The sequence below is a fragment of the Pagrus major genome, chromosome 22 (genome assembly GCF_040436345.1).
Source record: "Pagrus major chromosome 22, Pma_NU_1.0".
Taxonomy (NCBI): Eukaryota; Metazoa; Chordata; class Actinopteri; order Spariformes; family Sparidae; genus Pagrus; species Pagrus major.
The window spans coordinates 783,910-806,073 of record NC_133236.1 but is presented as its reverse complement, the minus strand read 5'-3'; the positions used below and the strand labels follow the sequence as shown (position 1 = coordinate 806,073).

The window sequence follows — 22,164 nt, the reverse complement described above, 5'->3', positions numbered from 1 at the left end:
GTAACTTTCACACAGACAATGAGGCAGAATATTGGCGCATGATTCCCGCCTTGTAAGTGCAGTGTGAACAGGGCTATAAACTAGCAACCAGCTTCCAGTTCCACAGAGTCCCTTTAAACAAACATTTGTTTTATAGCCATGTCTACTGATTATTTTGCAACCTTGTCTGAACCTGACCATTCGTGACACCTTGAGAAATTATGGTTGATCAGTCATCAGTTGATCAGTTGTCATGCCCCTTCAGTCTTCCCCTTTCCAACTGGATCAATGACCCAAAATAGTGGCTAGACATTGCTTATCCACATATCAATACATATTAAGTCAACCTGATACACAACAGCTTTATGGCATTTTTCTTGATTTCTTGGCACAAACAAATCTTTAGCAAATCTAGAACAGTAGTTTTACACATGAAAAAGGGGAAATGGCCTGATGATGTGATTCTGCTCTGGTTTATTCCCATTAATGCCTGACGCAAATAAGGACAAAAGTCAAGCTAAGTAAATTTGAGGCCGGCCAGTGGCCACAAACCACCAATCTCTGTGTATATCACGGAGGCAACCATACAGATCCTGTTCTAAAAGACAGGTCCATTACTCACTCCTCCAACCATCCTAATCGGATGTTAACGCTTCACTTTAACATCTCCCACTGATCAAGGGCAAGACTCACATGCAGTGGCAGAACAGGAGAAAGTTCCCACTTCTTTGCAGTGTCCTCTGGCTGTTCCCTTCTGGGTAATCACCTTGGCCAAGTAGTGCAGTAATTACTGAAGTTGCCTAATGCACACTTTCCATTATTCATTTTCATTAACTCGGGGTCTACACTTGATGACCCCATACCATTATATGTAAATATGTATTTTTAACTTGTATGAATAGCTTCACCCTTTTCCTCATTCACCCGACACAATTTTTGCACAGCTTTTTGTACGTGCATTTCCTCATTCATCACTGGATTAAGTCAGTGTGACCAATCGTCACTGTGATTTCAAGCCTTATCCAGACCAGGAGTGAATAGTAATTGAAAATGAATTTGCAGTGCCTGAACAAATAGCTTGATTGACAGATTTTTTTAAATGGGGTTTGTAAAGCCACCATAACGTAGGCCTTAGCAAAACAGTGAGATGGATCTCTGGCACACAGAGATTAAGAATGTGTCTATGAGGATTTGAGAGGAAATGAGATGAAGATGTAATGTGGGGACATGAAAAGCCAAATCCACCCTGAATAAAGATGAGGGAAGAAGTTGCAAAAACATAGCTCCAATACATTGTTTCCCATGTGGTAAGTGTTGAGAGGGTGAGGGAGGAAAAATGATTTTGTTTGGTGAATGTTTGTCCATGCCATTCATATGCAAAGTTGTGAGAATATGAGATTATGTGGACGGCCATGGGAGGCATTTTCTCCAGAGGCAGGTCACAGACTGGAGTTGCTGACAGGTTGGGGAGTGGGCATCAATCACACAACAGCTGTGTGCAGTGCTGGTGCAAGCTAGGGGCTGAAAAGGGCAGTTGTGAGCGGTCGTCTTCTCCTCCCAGTCCCCGCCGCCCCCCTTAAAAATGTGCCACCTCAACAAGTTGATGTCCGTCAGAGGGTCCGTCCTCCTCGAGTTGCTAGGGGACTGTGAAAGAGCTGCAGAATGTAGGGACAGACTGAAGCACAGACCAGGAATTCTAGTTTTGTTATATTTTGATTGAAGGCAACATCATTTTAATCAATTTCATTTGTTAAGATCCTATATCTAGAGTTTGACAAAATACGGAACATCAAGCACATGTAGATAAAATGCAAAGAGTATAATATAGGTTATTGTAATAAGTATGATTTAGCTAAAAATGCAGGTTTGTCCATATGCAGGACTGAAACTGCTAAAATTAAAAAAAATATGAATTCATTAATTAATTATTAATGAAATGAATGCACTAAAAACTAATAATAAATTAATATTTAAAACAAACATAGGCAGTAATTCATTTATATGTCATCCTATTCAATCTTACATTTTATCTATTCATGTATTAATTTTTAAACTCATTTATTTTGATAATATTTATAGAAAGATAATGGAAAATTACATTTGAAAGTACATAAATAGGGTAGCTAATTAATACAAAGGGAAATAAATACAGAGGCAAATTAAATAATAATATCAATTTATGCCACATTTATGCCTTTATCTTTATTTAAAATTATTTTTGGTTCACATAATTGCATATTAATTTATTTTTTAAGTCATTTATTTATTTCTTTAGTTATTTTGGATTGTGGCAGTTTCAGTCCTCCATATGCCTTTACCATTTTAGTTTCTTAGCGTTAGTGAACCAAGGAAATTAGCAATTTATCAAATTATCACAAAGTACTTGTTGTTAAAGTAGGAGCCTTTTGGGTCTTAAAGGGGCACTATGTAGTTTTGGAGAAGAGATACAAACTCAGAATTTACAATATTAATGAGGTAATAATACAAAGAAATAAATATTTTTTCCCTAATTGAATAAACAAGCTGTTCTCAGAAAAAAAAGATCCCTAGGAAGGTGGCGGGGTCCAGCAAATATAAACAAAATAAAACAGTTTGAAACTGTGTCGTCCTTTAAGTTCAGTTTGTTTATTCAGTTATGAAAATGAAGAGAGTTTGTTTATTTAGTTTGTTTAGACATAAAAAAAAATCAGTCATTGAGTCAAAATATGTTCCTCAAAACTACATAGTGCACCTTTAACGGTCTTTGACCTCTGGGCAGTCACTTGCTTTGCCCAATTGGTGATCCATTCATCCCTGATTATCATTTGCTTAAGTGAGTCAAATGCTGACATATCAGTGGAATTCTGAAATAAAACACCCAAGTTGTAATAATCCAAAACAATCCTTAAAGCACACAAAATGACCAGATGTGAATGCTGTGCTGTCATTTTTTGTAAGCAAAAATTGGAAATGATACTGTTCACAACACGAAGCCTCTGTCCCCGTCCTGGTCATGCACATGTAAATTCTATGTAAAATTGCTGCATGCTGTTTTCTTCACATTGTAATTAGAGGAGACCATGCAAATCTGTATTGCAGCTACTCACAACAAAAATCACAAAACACCACATGTAAGGACATCTAATAGTTTGTATAAAGACATCATACTCACGATTTATCCACTCACAATGGATTAGGCCATTGTTCTAAGACGTATTGTCTCAAGACATGCCAAGTTATGACAGATATTGAATTCAGTGTAGCACCAAGGCAGCACTGGGAAGCCCTTCAGCTGAAAAACCTCTTCTTCAAGCACTTCTCTTCTGCATGGCTTCCCTCATACAGGTCTGCTGCAGCCACATCATTAGAGGCTAGGTCACGGGGTCACAACACACATTTGTAGAGTGAGGATTACCTCATGGGTGATTTGAATACCACTCACCCCTGCCGCCCCTCTCCCCACAGCTCCCCAATTAGAGCACAGCCAGCTAATAGGCTATGGAGGGTTAAGGCAGCCCGGAGCGCTTCTCAAGGCCGATAAGCACCGGATTCTTCTCTCCTAAGCTTGGATTTGCTCAGGTCTCACAACTCTGCACAAAGTGGAGATGGGCTTTGAAACATGACCTAAAAATGATCAGTTACTATGTATTCTATATGGTAGATTATTAGGTGTAGTGGATACTTATATGTAGCTGAAGGCTGTTCTCACCACTGTTGCACATGGGAGTTCTTTAATTATTCCACACATTCACAGGTTCTTCTTTAAAATCTGTTCCATGTTAGCATTGCAAATGATGTAGCAGGAAACATAAACTGTGCATGCACTTATTCCATATTTATGCTCAAAAACAAGAATACCCTCTCTGTCTCTCTCACACACACACATACACTCATGCTTGGTCACAGTGGCAGTGTTGGAGGGAAGCTAGCAAGTGATTGAGACATTTCAGGCTGTGGGGGCTCTGGCAGGCTAATCCGTGAAATGAAACTTGACTGGGAGGAGGGGTGAGAGGAGAGAACACGAAAAGATAAGACAGAGTGGGGGTGTGAGGGACAGAAAAAAGGAGTAAAAAGAAGAGGGAGAACGACAAGCCCTTGAGCTATAAGGATGAGCAGACAGACAGCAGAGGGCTCAGGATGTGGCGTAAATCTGTGCTGTAGCTGAAGTGGGGGCAGAAGAGTTTCATATTCCTGAGTCCAGACAGAACATATTCAGCAAAACAAAGTGACGCCAGAGCAGAAGAAGAAGAAAGAGGAGACAGGTTCAGTATGCTTCAAACAAACTGGGTCATATGATGTGTCACCACATCTTAAGGTAAAAATGTGGATACCTTTTCTAAGTGGCCACACTGAGAAGGTTACATAGCCTTCACCTCTGCCTTCATCTCTCTCCAAGAACTCTCAAATAATGATTTGTCTTTTGCATGTCTTTGAAGTCTTCATGTGACAAATCAGTCTTTCCTCAAAAGCATGCATGGCAGTGTACATATGTAACAAGACAAAAAGGAAAGAAAGCTTGTGAGAAGCTCAAACTCTGCCTACTTTCGCAGGTATGCACACATTGGCTTGTCCGGTAGAAAAAGGTTTGCGAACTTGTTGAACCAAGGCCCAGTTCTGTTTCAGCAGCCCAGTCAGCAGAATAAAATGTTGGCAGTTAACATTTCTGCAAACATGCAAATTTGTACGTGTCAAACGTACCATATTAACTTTCTTACAATATGTGTCATATCACATTCACATTGCATGTACTGTGTATGAGCTTACTTTCATGTCCAGAGGTGGAGGGAATGGTGGTAGAGTTACAGCTAGGCAAGAGGGCTGCCAAGCCATTGACCACAGTTTGAGACTGCGTTTTAACATCTGTAAGTGGGAAACTGCTGGATATTTTTAGTGAGAACATTGTGACATCCTTCAGCCTTTCTGGCAACCAAAGCAGGTATTTTTGGCCAAAACATGATCTTTTTCTTACCATAACCAAGTGTTCTTTGTGCCTAAACCTAACCAGAGCATAGGGACAGCATTGTCACAATAAAAAAAATAAAATGAAACTCAAGGAAACGTAAAGTTTCAACATATCCGTGGTTTGCATACTATCACTGTCAGTATGAGCCAATACGCACTTTGTCTAAAGCAGACTGAGGTCTCTTCTGGAAGAAAGACAAAGCTTGCAGGGTAATGACAAAACACAAAGGTCACACAGATCTAGGGCCAGTCTAATTGTTGAGAAATCACCGCTTTGATCTGTGGCACCTGAGACCCAATGAGAGTAGCACAAGCAAAATGAGATGTTATCATCACTTACCGTCGCCAAGGAAATGCTAGAATAAAAGATCTCAGAGGGTCAGATGGGAGCTGGGGGTGATGTGTGCACATGTGCGTGGGTGTTGTTGTGCGTATGTGCCAAGGCACACCTTCCCTTTGTCTGCGATGAAGATTGAGAGTGTGGGTCGAGTGTCAGTGCCAAGGCTGGAGTCGAGTGGCGCTATCAGCAGTCACTCGTCTCCACTTCACCTGCCACAGGTGGCTCTTTCATCTTGCCAGTCCACAGTCTGTCTCTTATCTTCCCCGATAATCATGAATATGGATGTCTCCATTGAGCCCTCGGTTCTAATGGGTGGAACAGGGAAAAACAACTAAGTGCTGTATTAATGAGCCCGAATATTGTGATTGCAGTTTTGGCTCTATGCATATGCATGACCTATTTTGTTAGTTAATGTGACAAATTTAATGAGTTGAGAGGTCTCTCCCCGAGATTCCCTCAAAGAATATTTCTTGAGAAAAAAAGGACCGTTTAAATTTAGCTGAAAGCAAAATGAAGATGTTTTAAAACACATCCATAAACAAAGAATACAAGTCATATAATCTTTACTGCATTAGGGGGAGTTTATTTATATCTACATCTGGGCCATAAAAGCCAACAGCCTGGAATTTGAAAGATGAAAGCAGTAATTTGTTATTCATTGTTTTACGAGATGAGCTAATCTCTTTGCCATTACGTGAACGTTTACTGGCAAACGGTCTGTGGTCCTGTGCACTGTTGATGACATGGAGCTAGTTGTTATTGTATGTCAAGTGAAATTGTATATGGCAGTTACAGGACGGTGATAATCCAGGTTTAAATCTTGTTCATAAATTCTGTGGGTGAGTCTTTTTTTTGGAGGGCATTAACTTTAAGTGTCCTGCTGTCTAAATGATATACCTTTCCAGGGAAACCCAGTAAAGCCGCTGTCTCCAGCTGGTTGTTGTATATCTTCTGAGAACAGGAAACCTTAGAGAGTGGCTGTCTGTGGTTTCTGATTCCCTGCTAAGCTAACTATGTAACCAGGTTTGAATCATTTCCATAGCAGCTGCAGATTTTATGCTGTTAACAATCGTTATGTAAACAAAGCCCTTAGTCCATCTGGATGAATCACCAGCCATGTTTGCATGCATGAGTACACTGTTAAAAGGCATCAGGTTGGTTTAAAATTCAAATAAAAAGAAGCAGGCTGCCTTAATGCTGCACTGGTGTTTATTTTTATATTAACAAGGGATTACATGACCATGTTTAATTTCAAAAGGGTCTCTCATGGTAGGAAACCAAAAGTGAATTTGCATAATCTGTTTTTTAGCATCTATCAGCTAATTGTTTTTTTTTTTTTTACGTCAATAAACTTTCCTGTTTTGGTTCACTCTCTCGCTCTCATCAGCCTCTTTTTTCAACCGCAGCAGATGAATGGAAATAGTAACTAGCTGATGAACATAGATTAGCATTTAGCAGCTAAATAGCCAGATATTTATTTCAGGAGTGGGTGGAGGCCAAAAAAATCTTGCACGAACGGAAGTGTTGGACTTCCTTCATCAGGTGGTGCAAAACACAAGTCAGAATCAAATGTGGTGTCTGTGCTGTGTCAACTAAATCTGTCCACAGGCAAAAATGTGCTAGCAAATTTGTCATGGCCATCATTTACTATTTTTTTTTTCTCCCTCAAGTGGCCATAAGAAGAGTTGAAATAAGCTTTGTGAATAAGTTTACGAAACGTAAGAAAATTGAGGTCAGCTACTGTCAACTTACATTTAAAATAGATTCCAATAAGCCTTCATTTTTAGTTTTTTTTTTTTGTTTCAGATCTGATCATTAATTTGCCACCCTGCCATGTTATCACACCTCTTACTGCTAGTAGCTAATTTAAGTCAGGATAAGTGCGAATGCATAATCATTAAATCTGCGCTTGAAGTGCTTTGATACATAAAATAAAGCAATGAAAAAAGAAGATTTTCTAAATAATTTTAAGCCAAATGCAGTGCACGCTGGGATAACTCATCATTTTTAGAAGTTCTTTAATGTTTTTGAATGTGGTAACTAAAAAACCCCAACACTGTAAAATCTCGTAATCAAATGTTTTTCATAGTGTAAAGGATGGTGATGGAGCATTGAGGGTTAATAGGTGGGTTAGAAGAGTGCGCTGTCCTGGTAATTCATAAAAACAGTGACATAAAAACAGTGTTGCATGAAATCATCCTCCCTTTGAAACTCTGGGCTATACTCCTTGATTTCACAGCCTTCTAAGACTGACCTTGGTGCCTGCCAGAGCTCACTTCCTTTCAGTGTACCTGTACTTTTTTTCTGAGTCTTATTATAATTGAGTGTGAGTGCTTGGCTCTAGGGCTGGAGCTGGCATGTCCTATAGTGTTTTTTTCTCTGAGAGAACAGTGAAAGCACAGATCCAGTCAATGCACACCCTTGGCTGTCACTTTCCTTGGCACCCAGTTATTTAATTCTGGCTTCCTACTTGTCCACCTCTGACAGGACCTCCCTCAGCGCCGCAGAACCTGGTCTACAACATCAACCAGACCACTGTTAGCCTGGAATGGAGCCCGCCAGCTGACACGGGTGGCCGCAACGATGTCACCTACAGGGTTATATGCAGGCGTTGCAGCTGGGAACCCGAAGAGTGTGTTCCATGTGGGCCCAATGTGGGATACTCTCCCGCACAGTCAGGATTAGTGGACACTTACGTGACGATCATGGACCTGCTGGCCCACGCCAACTACACTTTCGAGGTGGAGGCTGTCAATGGGGTGTCAGACCTGAGCCGCACACAGAGGCTGTTTGCCGCGGTTAGCATCGCTACTGGTCAAGCAGGTAAGGACTCCTACATCAAACACTTATAATAGATGATAATTTTGATTTACATTTGGAAAGTTTCTCTACAATGTTCTTTTGTGAGGTAAAAGTGCTTTTTGGTTGACTTGCTATGGGAGGGGAAATTACATCTTCTGAACTATTCTGGATGTTTGCAAATTTCTTTAAAAAAAAATAGTGTGTCTAACATTTTGGGAAATACAGCCTACGATAGCATAAAGATTGGGAGCAGGAGGAAACAACATTCCTTGCTATTTTTTATGTTCAGAAATATAGCAGCACCTCTAACGCTCACTTGGTAACACTTTGTATTTTGTTTGTTTAGATCTAATAGATACCACTGACAGAAACATGCTAACGGTGACAAGCACTGCTCGAGCCGGATGCTTAACTGTGAGCAGCATTTAACAGAGCAAAATATTAGTTTTTTTTCCATTTCTATTTAATAATTGAACATACAAGTTACAATATATTAATTAGCAGTCCTTAGAAGTATTAGCATTTTCAAAGCTAGTCTAACCATATTATTAGATTTGTACTTATGTAACACTTAATGCCCACAGGTCATGGGGTTGAATCTTTGGCAGAAAGTGAATATGTTCTATTTCTATTTCCATAAATGAACCTGTTTTTTAAAAGCTGAGCTCACACCAGTCTATGCACAGCCCCAGTCTATCCCCCTTTGCTCCAGTTGAGAGAGCATTAGACATTAGGAACATGGCGATTGGCAGTTTAATTTTGAAACCCTCTCATATGCAAACTGCGGTAATGATTTTCCATTAGCATTAATGACCATAGTCGGATATGATCCATAATATATCCAGTATGCATATTACTTAGATTAATTTAATGTGTATATCAGCACCATAGTGGCAAACATTATTAGCTTAGCAATGATGCAGACTCCCAGTGGTACCTAAAGAGCTAGTACTGTATTTGCAGCTTAGTCTCAAGGGAATCAACCATAATTAAAATGCTGTATTTTGCAGTGACAAACTCTGAAGCCTTTTTTATTCATTATTTCTATGGATCCACCCAACAAGATTCCTCTTTCATGCTTGAGCATCCATGAAATACAGTTGGCCCAAAAGAGTGTTCTGACTATGGTGATTCAAAGAAGGCTGCTGGATATAGCTGGGTGTATTACCTCTCTCTCTGGAAAACTACACCTGCCCTCTGCCTTGTGATGGCCAGTCATGTCCTGCTACTTTTACATCATCTTCATAGTGGTTTAGTCAGTCACATAGAAACATACCTCTCTATTGGGTTAGGGTTAGAGAGAGAGAGAGAGAGAGAGAGAGAGAGAGAGAGGCATTGAATTGAATGGATGTGTGCAGGATGTAGTGTTGGGGATGATGTATTTCGTGATGCTGGGTTTGTGACAGAGACACGCGCTGGAATGTGCCGAGGGGTTGTCAGGCCAAGGACACGGGGATGGTGGGAAGAGGACGACCTGCAGGAAAAACCCGGAAAAACAATTAACACATGCTCTTTTAGAGTCGCTCATAATTATACGTGGCATGTTGACAACAGACAATTACTCAGTTAACCCGGTGGAATATTTTGCCATTAGCGATTGTGAAAGAGAGTGGCGTGCTTGGCCAAGATGGTGTCATGTTTATTATTTCGAGTAAGTGGCACCATTTAACATGTGATAACACTATAATCAGTAGAATTGGCCCAGATGGATCAGGTTGCAGATAATTTTTTGGATGAATTCCATTTAGTGTGGATATCTTATAGTTTGTATCCATCACCAATATCTCTACATTTGTTACATTTTATTTCAATAATTACAAAGATGCCTTGATTTCACGGTTGTGGGGTATCAGGATGGACTAGTCTTTGAAAGATTACAGACCATGATGTAATACTAAAATACCTCTTTGAAACCCAGACTAATCAAATTCCTTCAGCGGCTCTTTAAGGCAGGTTGACCCACTCCATCTGTTTAATGGTAGGGCAGCTCTGGGACAGAATAATAACTTTATCTGAATGCTGAAATTACTGAAGCAATGAAACGAATACATCAAATGTGCAGAGAAATAGTCACACATTTGTTATGGTTGCTTTATGAAATGTGGACTAAAATCAATTTCTATCTATGGTGCAGGATAAGTCCCACAAAACATCATGTCTAATTGCCTTTACCTATATGACTCTTTCCTGGCCAGTTTGGTTTCAATTAGGGACAAAAACTACTTTGTTACATGTGACAAAAAAATCTTAAGCTTTTTGTGGAACTTTTAAGCTGTATCTAACAGAATTCACCGTGAAACTACAGTCAACACTCACCAGTAGGGATGAGCCAGTACTTGACAAAAATGAGTATCAGATAATGTACTTTTCACTTATCCTCTTCGTTAAATATGTCAATATCTGTACTCCTGATGAAGGAAAATCCTAGCTGACTGATGTTTATCAATTCAAATTTTTAAAAAACTTTTTTTTTAAGCACAACCCAATTACTGGTTAAGCCCCGCCCACTCCGAGCACAGATACAGATACAGATAATGTTGTACTCTCTAGGTTTCGGCTGATGTGCCACTCAATAGTCAGAATAAGGTTTATATTGATGGTCAGTGATGGGTCTCTCTTGTTTCCCATTTGCTGTGGGGCTCAATGTCCTGCTCACTGGACCCTCACTGTGTCCAGCGCTCTCTGGGCAGTTAGGGAATGCTTGAGCGCCTTGTAATTGGAACATCGGAGCTTCCTAAAACAATCGGTCCTTCCTGAGCAAGCATGCAGGACCACTCATTAGAGAATGACTGCATTATTTAAGCTTTTATGGCTCATCATTCAGAATTGATTAACCTTTGTGTGGTGAGGTGCTGCAGCACTGTAGCACTGAAAGAACCTTAAAAAAGGGAAGCCCTCTCCTCCATCCCTTCCCATGTCGACCTCCTGCATGATAATCAGGATGAACATAGGCTCTGAGCTGGGGACTCGGGGAATGAACACGCAGTGTGTGAATGCAGATGGTGATCCATCTGATGAGGAATTCACACCTCCCCTAATTACACCAAAGGAAATGTCTGAAGCAAGGCTGGAACTACACAAGGTGCTGAGTGCTTATTGTTCCCAGAAACCTAATTACCTCTCAGCTCTGTCTTAAATGAGTTTAAGTAGAGGCTGCGAGTTCCTAAGCTTGATTTCTCCAGCTCCATCCTTGCAGCCGTTGAATAGAAATTTCGTCATGTTGAGGATTTTCGCCGCCTTCACCTTAGCTGTATGCTGGAAGTTAAGGGTGTGTTTCAATCAGCACTCCATTGTAAGTCAACAGCGTCACAGAACCGCCCTTGGAGGCCCTAGGAGGCCCTCCGTGCCTTAGCTTTCCTCAAGCACACTTGTAAACAAGGCCTTTTGTTCTTCCAGCACACTTGTGAGTGGGCACTGCTCATAGAATAACCATTAATATTTATTCAAGCGGATGTTCACATCTCTGAGCCAGAAAAATCACTGTGGAGAAGGGCACAGAAATAGGATTTGAAATTAGTTATGGGAAAGACTACAGGACCTGTGTGTGTGTGTGTGTGTGTGTGTGTGTGTGTGTGTGTGTGTGTACACATTCAGCTTGAGACCATCGAAATGGGGTTTTGGTGCGATCAGTAAGAGGTATAAACAATAAAATGAGTAAAAGGTGGAGCTAGTGGAAATTGTAATTGTAATGTTGACTGCTTGTGTTAGCCAGCAGCACAAAGCTGTTACTCTCAGATAGCAACTTTTATAATAGTTGAGCTGTGCTCAAGTATTCACAGGCTCCATGGGTGAGTCAGAGCAGAAAACAGGGGGTGTGACTTAGGCGGATGCATTATTTAGACTGTGGTGAGTTTGACTAGCAATGCCTCAGAATGCCACGGCCGTCATTCCAAAACCTCTGAATAGATAAAGACGTTGTTTCAAATCTTACATCTGTGTTTGTGTAAAGCCCTTTCGACACATGGAATATGTAACATTGCTGACTATATCTCTCTGTTAAAATATTGACAAGGTTTCCAATAACAACATTTTCATCATTGCAGGACATTTATAGAAAGAACCACAATGCTCTCACAACATTTTGAACCTATTACACAAGAGGGAGCATAGAGGAGTCTTTTATCATATCTCACAGGCCGCATCAATGTTGGATTATGAAATGGATTTGCCAGTGAAGCCTTAAAGGACAACTTAATACCCTGTTTTAGCTGCAACATGGCCCCCTCACAAATTCAAAAAATTCTTACACTATCGCTACAACCAACCACACCCTTCCCTTTGGCACCCTGCATATTTTAAAGGACCAGTGTGTAGGATTTAGTGGCATCTTATGGTGAGCGTGTAGATTGCAACCAATTCATCACCTCTCCCCTCACCCCTCCCTTTCGAAACATGTAGGGAAACCTACGGTGGCCACGAAAAACGCATACTGCCCTCTCTAGAGCCAGTGTTTGGTTTGTCTGTTCAGGGCTACTATACAAACTAGAGCTCGACTGATAAATTAGTTGGCCGATATTATTGATTGATATTGGCCTATCACAGATATGTCAGTATGGGTGTATACAAAATGCGGCAATATGAAAACAATTTCTTTTAATTTAGATTATAATGCAGAAAAGGAGATGCTTGGGATAATTTATAATTATTTCTTTCACAGTGAAGTTTATGTTATAAAGCCATTTTACGTTATTACGTCGACCTCTAGTGGCTGTAGTTATTATTACAGTAGCGAAGGAGGAAGTCAGGCAAAGTGGTATAAAAAGCAATGAGTCAGCATAGGGAGGAGTTCGGGTGGATGAATGGGTCCAGAAACACACAACTTTCACCCAAAAAACTGTCCTTTGTGTCCAGTGTGAAACCTTAAGTCATTTTACGTTACGCAACACAATGCAACGTAACATAACTTTGAGTTACATAATGTAGTTATTTTAACTGAAACCATGATGTTTTCGTAAACCTAACTAAGTAGTTTTGTGCCTAGACCTAACCAAACTGTGATGGTTCGACGGCTGTCCGTTACGCTTGTCGTTGGTACACTGCAACAATTAAGCTGTTATGGGAATGGTGATATATGTTGTCATTTGCAATCAGCCTATTCAGTCATTTATGTATGAGGATGTGTTGAACTATACACTGATGACCAATCATGATGAATGTTATATTGCATTTCTGCCAGCAGGTCCTCCTAAATTCTACACAATGGTCCCTTAAGGTTGCCGTCATGACTTGTCTGTAAAACAGTTACTTGGGTACTTATTCAGACATGAAACCAACATGGAAAAACACCATCTTGTGGACACAATGAGTTGAATGTCCACATAGTTTTGACTCAGTTTGACTAGATTGTCTCTGAATGCCAAGAATTCCATGGCTGTCATTCCAAAACGTGCATGACTATACACACATGATAAGATAGGAGTCATTATATTACATTTGAAGGCTTTGTGTAAGATACAGTTCTCACATATTTTCAAAATCAGCCAACATAGTTATCTTTGGTATTTATTTTTAGCCATTCTTCGCTTCATTTGTTGTGCAACACTGTGTGAATGTAGGATGATGTTTCAGTGCCCCTCAAGTACAAACCTACTTAAACATTCAAAGATAACAACAGGCTATTCCCTTCAGTACAGTATCTCAATGCAAAAGGAAAAAGAAGAGGCGCATAAGAATGTAAGCTAAGCATCTCACTTTGATCTGAAAAGCCTTGGTGCCCTTGCATTGTGTGAGAATCAAATATTCCCATTTTGTTTGGTTGCTTCACTGTCCTCCAGCAGTTTAGTGAAAGGAAGGAAGATAGCTTTGAGTTTGATCATATTTTACCTCTATGAAAAAGATGATCATTAAAATATTAAATGTTCAGGGGTGCAAAGTGATACCCCAGCTCCTCAGTGGTAATCAATATGGCCACTTTATTGACACTTTATAACCCCTAAATGGAAATTGTTCGGTGCATTTGTGAAAGTAACACTTGGGGAACAATAAGGGCATTGATTTATCCCTTTTTGTGTTCTAATCTGCCATGGTGGCCTTAAACAGAAGGATTGATTGATTCTGAGCAGTCCCCACTGACCAGTGCCAGCCAGTGTAATTTTCTAGTTAAGCGGATCCTCCTTTGTAGCATTTGTCCCCGGTTTTACGTTACCTGGGAGCCCATTCTTTTCACCGCCCCCCCGCTCCACATGCTCGCAGTAATTTGATGAGAGCTGGGCAAAGCAGTAAGATTCAACAGCTGCAATAAAACTGTGGTGGTCTCAGAGCAGCAGCTCGGAGCACTTAACCTGTAGCTTTTCTGTAAATGCCTCCTGATTTGTCTGTCACCCAATCCGTCAGCAATGAATAATTTTCATGGAAGGTGCACTTTAATTACTTTCCCATTTAAATGGCATTATCGTGGCCTATCTAGGTAATTAATCTCACCAAGTATCCTGTTTCAGCCTTTTATTGCTGGCAGACGAGCTCCCTAAATCCCCCCGAATCTGCCCTGCTTGAATGAGCCCTCCCTCATAGAAGCTGGCGTTGCCTCTTTCCCCTTCACTTGGTCCCTATCGCAGCCATTGGACAGTCCTTTCTCTTGGTGCAGGAAGCCTGTCAGAGGAACAGGCTGTTTCACTGCCTTGGAAAGGACACAGGCAGACTGCATGCAGGGCTGTAGTTGAGAATAGGCCTTCTCTAGTAGGCTACAGGATTAAGCTGGGTTCAGACAGGACGCGGAAGCGCCGCGATTAGCTGCGAAGCGCCGAGGAGCGGAGCCATTTTCGTTTTCGCCACCCATGTTAACCAATGGTGTCGTTCACATAGGAAGCGTCGCGGCGCTCTGCTCCTCGTTTTGGCGTCTGGTCTAATTTCTCCGCGTGCCGCGACCGAATGTGTCAAACCAGGCAGGAAGTCAAACAAAGCAACAACGAGAGAATCCGGTCGATTTTCAAAATAAATTTTGAAATAAAACTATTTTCAACACCCCGATTGACAGAAAAATACTCATTACTATGAAGTGGACATACATTTACAGTTGTCAGGAAAACATGGCGTTATAATTTTGTGCGGTTATTTACTTACCCGTAGTGAAAAAACAGCTCCAAGTGCGACTACAGAACAGCCGAGGAGCAGAGCTGTTTGCCGACCGGCGCGGAGAAATTTGCGTCTGGTGTGAACAGGACTGTGGCTTGCGCGAGAATTTCCGTGTGCGGCGCTTCACGGCGCTTCACGGCACTTCCGCGTCCTGTCTGAACCTGGCGTTAGAGGGCTGATAGCTGCAAATGGCCGATATACTGTGTCGATATTCAGCATCTGTAATTTTCTTCTTATCGACAGGTTGTATGAAAAGACCTAAATCAACAATCAATGCATCCTAGCACATATTTGTGTGCATACATCTTCCTCTGTGCCATGGTTGTTTAAAAACTTATTTAGCTTATTGTTAAAAAACTAAAAGACATCAACTGTACTGAGTGACATGTTCCTTCATCACCATGAATACACAGTTTATTTTAACTCAATCTCACAGACACATCCTGCTGTCATAAATACTCAGAAGAACGTCAAATGTGTATCATTCTGCCACTAAAAATAGTAAATTCACCCACACGTTAAGGAAGTCAGAAAGTATTGAGAGACAGATTGAAAAATTATTGATTTGGGTTTTATAATGCGGAGCTGTTGACAATAAGAAACATGTAAAGTAATTCCATGCCTATCAGTTATACTTGACCATTTTTATGTCTTCTATGTTAAAATCCTACAGCTGTACTCCAAATACTTTCTTAGTTATGAATTTGGGCCTCAACGCCTGTTGTTGCGTTGAGTACAACTAAAATCTCGTGAAATTAATTAAGTTAATCACATTATTTTTTCAAGAAAATCCATGACATGGATGGGGGGAGGAGGCTGACACACACACACCTATACACACACAAAAACACGCACGCACATACACACAAAAATCTTGTTTGCAAAATTGATAGTTTGGCCTCTGGTTGGTGAATGTAATAAAAGCCCAGTATTGAGTGTATGGGTCAAACATGGATATGTTTGAAATTTTGTGCCATCATAAATTCAAAATTGTGGAGGGAAGAGGAGATGCCTCTGGAATAAATCCTTTTAGTCCCAAAAAACCAGACAGGTAAAACATATTTTCAACCATAAAAGAAGTACTTTAAAAAAAAAAAAAACGTTTATTTAAATAGCAAGATTATAGTGTCTTGATCAAAATATGACCATTTTATCTAAATATGCTACCAAGAGGCAGAATATACCCTTTACCTAACTCCTTCAAAATAACTATAATTGAAAAAAATGTTTTTACTTGTTGAAGAGTTAAAATAAACACAAAATTACTTTGTGATTTAATAAATCAAGCATTAAAGGGATATAAAGCATATATAATAGGTATAGTGCGTTAATGTAGATCACAGGCATGTAGCTGTCTGCCACAGCTCTGTACTAGAGCCTGCATCATGTAACTAAATATTCCAGAGAATCAGAAAAAAGGGAGTCAGCATCCAGTTGTGGACCAAATGAAAAGCAAGACATCAGCAAAAACTGTCTTAAGATTGAAGACGTGCAGTTGAAACACTCACATGCAAAGAAATAGCTGTAGATCTTTGTTCCTTTGTTCCAACAGCTGAAGAAAGGTGGTTGTACTGGTGTTCTACTGGTACTGAAATACTCACTCAGATCTCATGTTTAAAGGAGAGAAAGAGTTCAAACTGACATTAAAATCACATCAAAGAACTTGATGAATCCAGGTTATAAAGTTTCGTAGTCCAACTATAAATTTACTGTACCTCAACAGATTTATTTAACAGTAGTAGTAGTACTTAGTACGTACGTAGTTTTACCGTTATTATTATGATTGCAACCCCAGCATCTCTTCATTAATTTTCTGTGACTCTTTGTATTTTATGTGGATAATTTGTGTTTGTTTCCACAGAAGCTCTGTCTCCCACCCTGTTTGTTTGTGTTTGGATGCAGTGTTATTAATTTGGAACATTTGCAGAGAGCGATATTATTTCATTCTGAAAACTGTCTGAAAAGTTGCAACATTCTGATGTTTGGGGCTCATCTGGGAATATGTGGAAGTTGAAAAGGGAGCGCTGATTCACGTTCAACTTTATCCTATAGGCTGTGTTCCCCTGGAGCAGGCTCACACACGTCTTTAATTATTCAGACCTCTGCGAGGCAGCAGAAAGAGATTGAGGCAATGTTTTTTTTTTGTTTTGTTTTTTTGTTTTTTCTGGCAGTCAGTCTGGTGTTTACCTTCCACATAGAAACTCAGCTTCTCAGTCGGACCTTTACCTTCCTAAAATCACTTCTGTTTCCTTCATGGATGTCAGCCGCTCTCATTTATCAGCCGAGACATTTGACAACTCATTTTCTGCAGAAGTTGGCCACTAAACAAGTTTCCCTGAGCATTGTTGCACTTATCAACGTTTGGGGGATATTACATTTGTGTGTGTGTATTTCGTGATATCATAAACCCTTGTGTAAATAAATAAGGATGTCTCTGCAGGAAGCTCAGGCACTGAAGTATTTGACTAGACTCCGCTGCATGTTTACATGTTGGCGACAGGCTGGCTGAATGGTCAGAGTGACAGTCCGATGAGGTGAAGGTTGCAAGTTCACCTCACAGATCTTTCTGTTGATTTGTCTGAAAGCAAGACATCCATTCTGTCTCTAGCAGTCACTCTGGATGAAATGATGAACCAGAATTACATGTGCAAAGCACAAATCAGTGTCAAATCAGTGTCGGCAAGGCCAAATCTGTCTTTACACAGTGGTGAAATAAACTCAATCAGAATGCTACTCAGAACTATGGAGGCCCATTTCTGCTAAAGAAAAACAAAACTTAAGTCAGCCTTGATTAAAATAAATTAATAAATAAATAAATAAATAAATGAATAACAAGAATACCATGGTAAATCATTATTATGGGATATAAAGGCAAAATTTTGAGACTAAAAGTTGCAAATTCTGAGATAAATTTATATCTCAGTTTTTTAACTCTTTATCTTGTAAGTATGACTTTTTATCCCATAATTATGAGTTGTATCTCATAATGTCAACTTTTTATCTCATAATTTTGACTTTCAATTCCATAATTATGATTTTTATCTCATTATGACTTAATATGGGGATAATTATTTCATCAAACATAGTTTTCATCTTTTTTTCCTTTAACTGGCAGCAAAGAGCTGAACACAGAAGACAAAGCTGTGAAAGATTCAATTAGTCGTCATACCCTTGTAATACTGTATGTGGTATTACATTTTAGTGGAACGACAATTCCTCTTCAAATTACTGGTATCTATTGTAAAATAATAATGGCATTTAAATGTCAGAATTGAGCCTTTAGCTATGAAAGGTTTTGCAGTTTCCTGGAAATTCCAACCACAAAAGGGGGCAACTGTTGGTCAAGTTACCAGGAAGAGACAAGAGACACTGTTTCTGGAAAAATAAGATGTAATTTTTCACAGCTTAGATGACCACAAACAAAATTCCATTCGCCTGTATTGTATAGAGGTGAAAGTAGAAATGTATCTGAGATATCTTTGACAAATTTAACAAACTTAAACAAACAAGGGAATGGCAAAGTATGTTGTTTATTTCTAAGGCTCTATTACGGCACTACCAAGTTACCTCTGCTTCTAGTAGAAATTAAATACAGTAATCACAATGTCACAGAGCATTTTAACTTTAGTTGTACCTCCTGTTCACACTGAACTTGGCAAAAGTGTGTTCAGATGCTGTGCTGCATACAAATGGAACGAGCTCCAACAATAACAATATATCATGTTACTTTCTCTTATTTCATTGGAGCATTATAAAAGGTTGTACTTTGATTTCTGTAATCACATCTGTAATATATTTTGCAGTCACACTTATACATTTTCACAATTAAGGAAAAAAATTAAGTGTATCAGTGAATTATCCACATGTATTTCTAAGCTTTAAAATAATATTTTCATCTTCATACATAAGACATACCGATCTCAATAAGAAGACCTCTTTAACGTATTAAATTTAAGTAAGTGAATAATTGAAGTAAATAAATAGAATCTTAAGACCTGGAAAAATAAAACAAAATATTTGAATAAACTGCTTTTTCATGTAATTTGGATGAACCAACCAGTGTTTTTTAAAATGAGCTTGCTTTTGTAAAGAGGCATCAATTGACCTTGATAAAAGAGCAATGGACTGATACATGTTCCACTCTAAATTTGGACTGTTTTTTCCATGTATATGTAATAGTCCATGAACAGATTAAAGTATGAGCACATGAGCCCTCTATGCCTCCCTGCCACCACCACAGGCTGACACATCACGAGCAGAGAGCAGTCGCTCAGTGAAATTACAGACCTGAGGGGTAGTTGATGAGAAATGTCACTGTCGACAAAAATGGAACTCTAATATATTCCATCTCAGGTTTGTTGGACACTTATTAATGTCTCTCAGTGAGTGCCACTAATTAAGGTAGTCAGTCTGCTGCGGCAGATGAAGCGTGGGACAAATAACAGTGTGACCTGAGAACAAAAGAGATGCGATGAGAATATACATATTTAACAGTGCTGTGAAGCACCCAGCACACACAGACACACACACATACACACACAAAAACACACACGCATGCACACACACACATTGTTCTCGAGTTGAGCAACAAAGTCCTCATTGTGGCGGAGCAACACACCCCATCATTCATCATCTGTCTTTAAATGCAGATGATTTTTTAAACTGCTTGTGACAAAGTTTCATTTCTGGAAAATATCATTTCTACAAACAAAATAATAACAATAAAGGAGGTTGGAAGCCAGAAGCTTTTTTGCTGCCAGGCATAATAAATCAGAAAAATGCATCAGGTGCAAAAACAAACAAAAATAACAACCAGGGATGGGCTATAATAATCGCTTATCGAAGCAACACTATGTAAGAGGAAGAATGTATTCTTTTCTTTCAACAGTTACAAAAGAAAACTTAAATTCATAGGCAATATACTCTGGGTTGTTTCTGCTACAGCCTTAAAGGAAAAGTTATCTTCATTATCTTCTCACCCCCATGCCAATGGAAAACCCTTCAAATGTGTTGATCATCAAGTAATCAACAGGTAATTTTTTTGTATTGATAATATTGGTTGCAGTGCTACAGCCAATGAAAAATAATCAGTCAACTGTGTTGTTTTCCTCCCTGAAAAGTTCTAACTGAAAAGTGAACTTCAGCTTCCATATTTAAAGTTGCCCTGTGTGTTTTCAAGCGTTGACCGGTCAGTGAAGGCAGCTGGCTTTGGCTCTGGAATGCAGCAGCTCTGTTTACTGCCCACGGGTGACTGTAAGGCCTCAGTAAACACCAAAATACTTTCTTTCCTTCGCTCTCTTTATCTACTCACTCACTTCCACTCCCTCTCCACTCTCATATACATTCAATCAAATACACACAACACACACAGACACACACACACACTCACACATGCACACATACCATACACACCCTGTCAGCATGCACCTGTGACTCCCAGAGCCTCTCTTTATATGGAACACATGCTCGGGAATGTCACGGCCCTGGCTGCAAATGGCTCGGGCACTTTGCAATAGAGCCATTCGAGTGTTTCATTTCCTGCCGAAGGAGTTAAAAGGACTTCCAAGGGTAATAAAAGCCAAGCGGGGTTGCATGCCGTAGGTGCCCAATAGCAGTGAATTCCCCCTACTGGACAAAATACACACACACACACACACACACACACACACACACACACACACACACACACACACACAAAACACACACAAAACACACACAGAACACACACAGAACAGCAGCAATCCCCAGTCAATAGCTAAACTTTGATCGTTGTATCCTGTAGGCGATGGTATTTTGTCTGGTGTTGCAGAGGGACTGTTTGGAGACCACAGAGTGTTAGCATGTTAGCCAGAGTAAAAACATTTCATCTATCTCACAATGGAAACAGCCACATCTGCCTGAGCCTGCATTTATCAAAGTAAAATTTTAGAATAAAGTGAAAGATGGAATAAAAATCCTTCATCCTGTTAATCATTTATTGTTGTGCTATAGAACAGTATTACATTGACACAAACTCTGCTGTTATCACTCTTGCTTTCTGTACTACTCCCAGGAGTTGGTGGAGGCCATTGATAACATAACCTTGCTTCTGAGACACGTTTTGGAACGATTGGACAATGAAGTATTGGCCTGGATAACAAATATATTATCTGAATGTGTGGTTTGCTACTGGATGTATTAAAGATTTCAGGCAAATAGGACTAATCCTAATACTTCAAAGGATAAGTTCACCCAAAAATGAAAATTCTGTCTATATCTGCTCACCCCCATGCTGATGGAAAGTCGGGTGAAGTTGCGTGGTCCACAAAACATTGTTTCACAGCAAAACAGTTTTGCAGTATTCTCCTAAATAACTGTAGTATATGGGGACTTGTTTTAAAACATAAAAAAACAAATGAATAAAAAATATAAAATTGCTCCTTACAACTTGCCTGGTCTGAAAGGTTATTTACACCCTTCATATGGGATTGTGCTTTTAGCTTAGCAGCTACAATGAAGATCTCGGCTTAAAATGGGTGTAACTAATGTCTGATTTCTGGGCTTCCGGGGACATTTTGGGGATGTTGTTTTGTCCCCATCAACTTCAGTTGTTTAGGACATTTTGTGGACTAACACTTCACCCATCGGGGTGAAGTGTTTTCCATCGGCATGGGGGTGAGTAGATAATAACTGAATTTGTATCTTTGGGTGAAGCAATCCTTGAAATCCTATTTGCTTTTAAATGATACTAGGCCATATCACAGATACAATGTAAGAATGGGCAATGGGGCAGCAGGAGTTTACATCCTTGTGTGTGAGAGCGCACTACATGTGATTATTCATTCACATGTGATTCATGATCACTTAAATGCTGCTCTTAAAGGCTTCTCCAGTAAGAGCTGTATGTAGGAGGGAGCTGCTTGCTTAATGGGTCTCATTCTTCACATTTCTTGAAGAACTTGTTCTGGAAATAATTCTTGATGGTCAGAGTAATTAAAACATAAAGATGGAACATGATGTCAGGTATATTAAGTAAGTGTTGAACATTTATA

General features: G+C 39.7%; 1 protein-coding gene across 2 annotated transcripts in view; it reads left to right on the top strand.

The window, feature by feature from the left end:
- Positions 1-22,164, top strand: part of epha7 (eph receptor A7) — a 95,717-nt gene that overhangs the window by 25,369 nt on the left and 48,184 nt on the right. For both annotated transcript variants that reach the window (XM_073492415.1, XM_073492413.1), the window contains exon 5: positions 7,748-8,083. In XM_073492415.1, the coding sequence (XP_073348516.1) occupies positions 7,748-8,083 (336 nt within the window). The remainder of the gene's footprint in view (positions 1-7,747; positions 8,084-22,164) is intronic.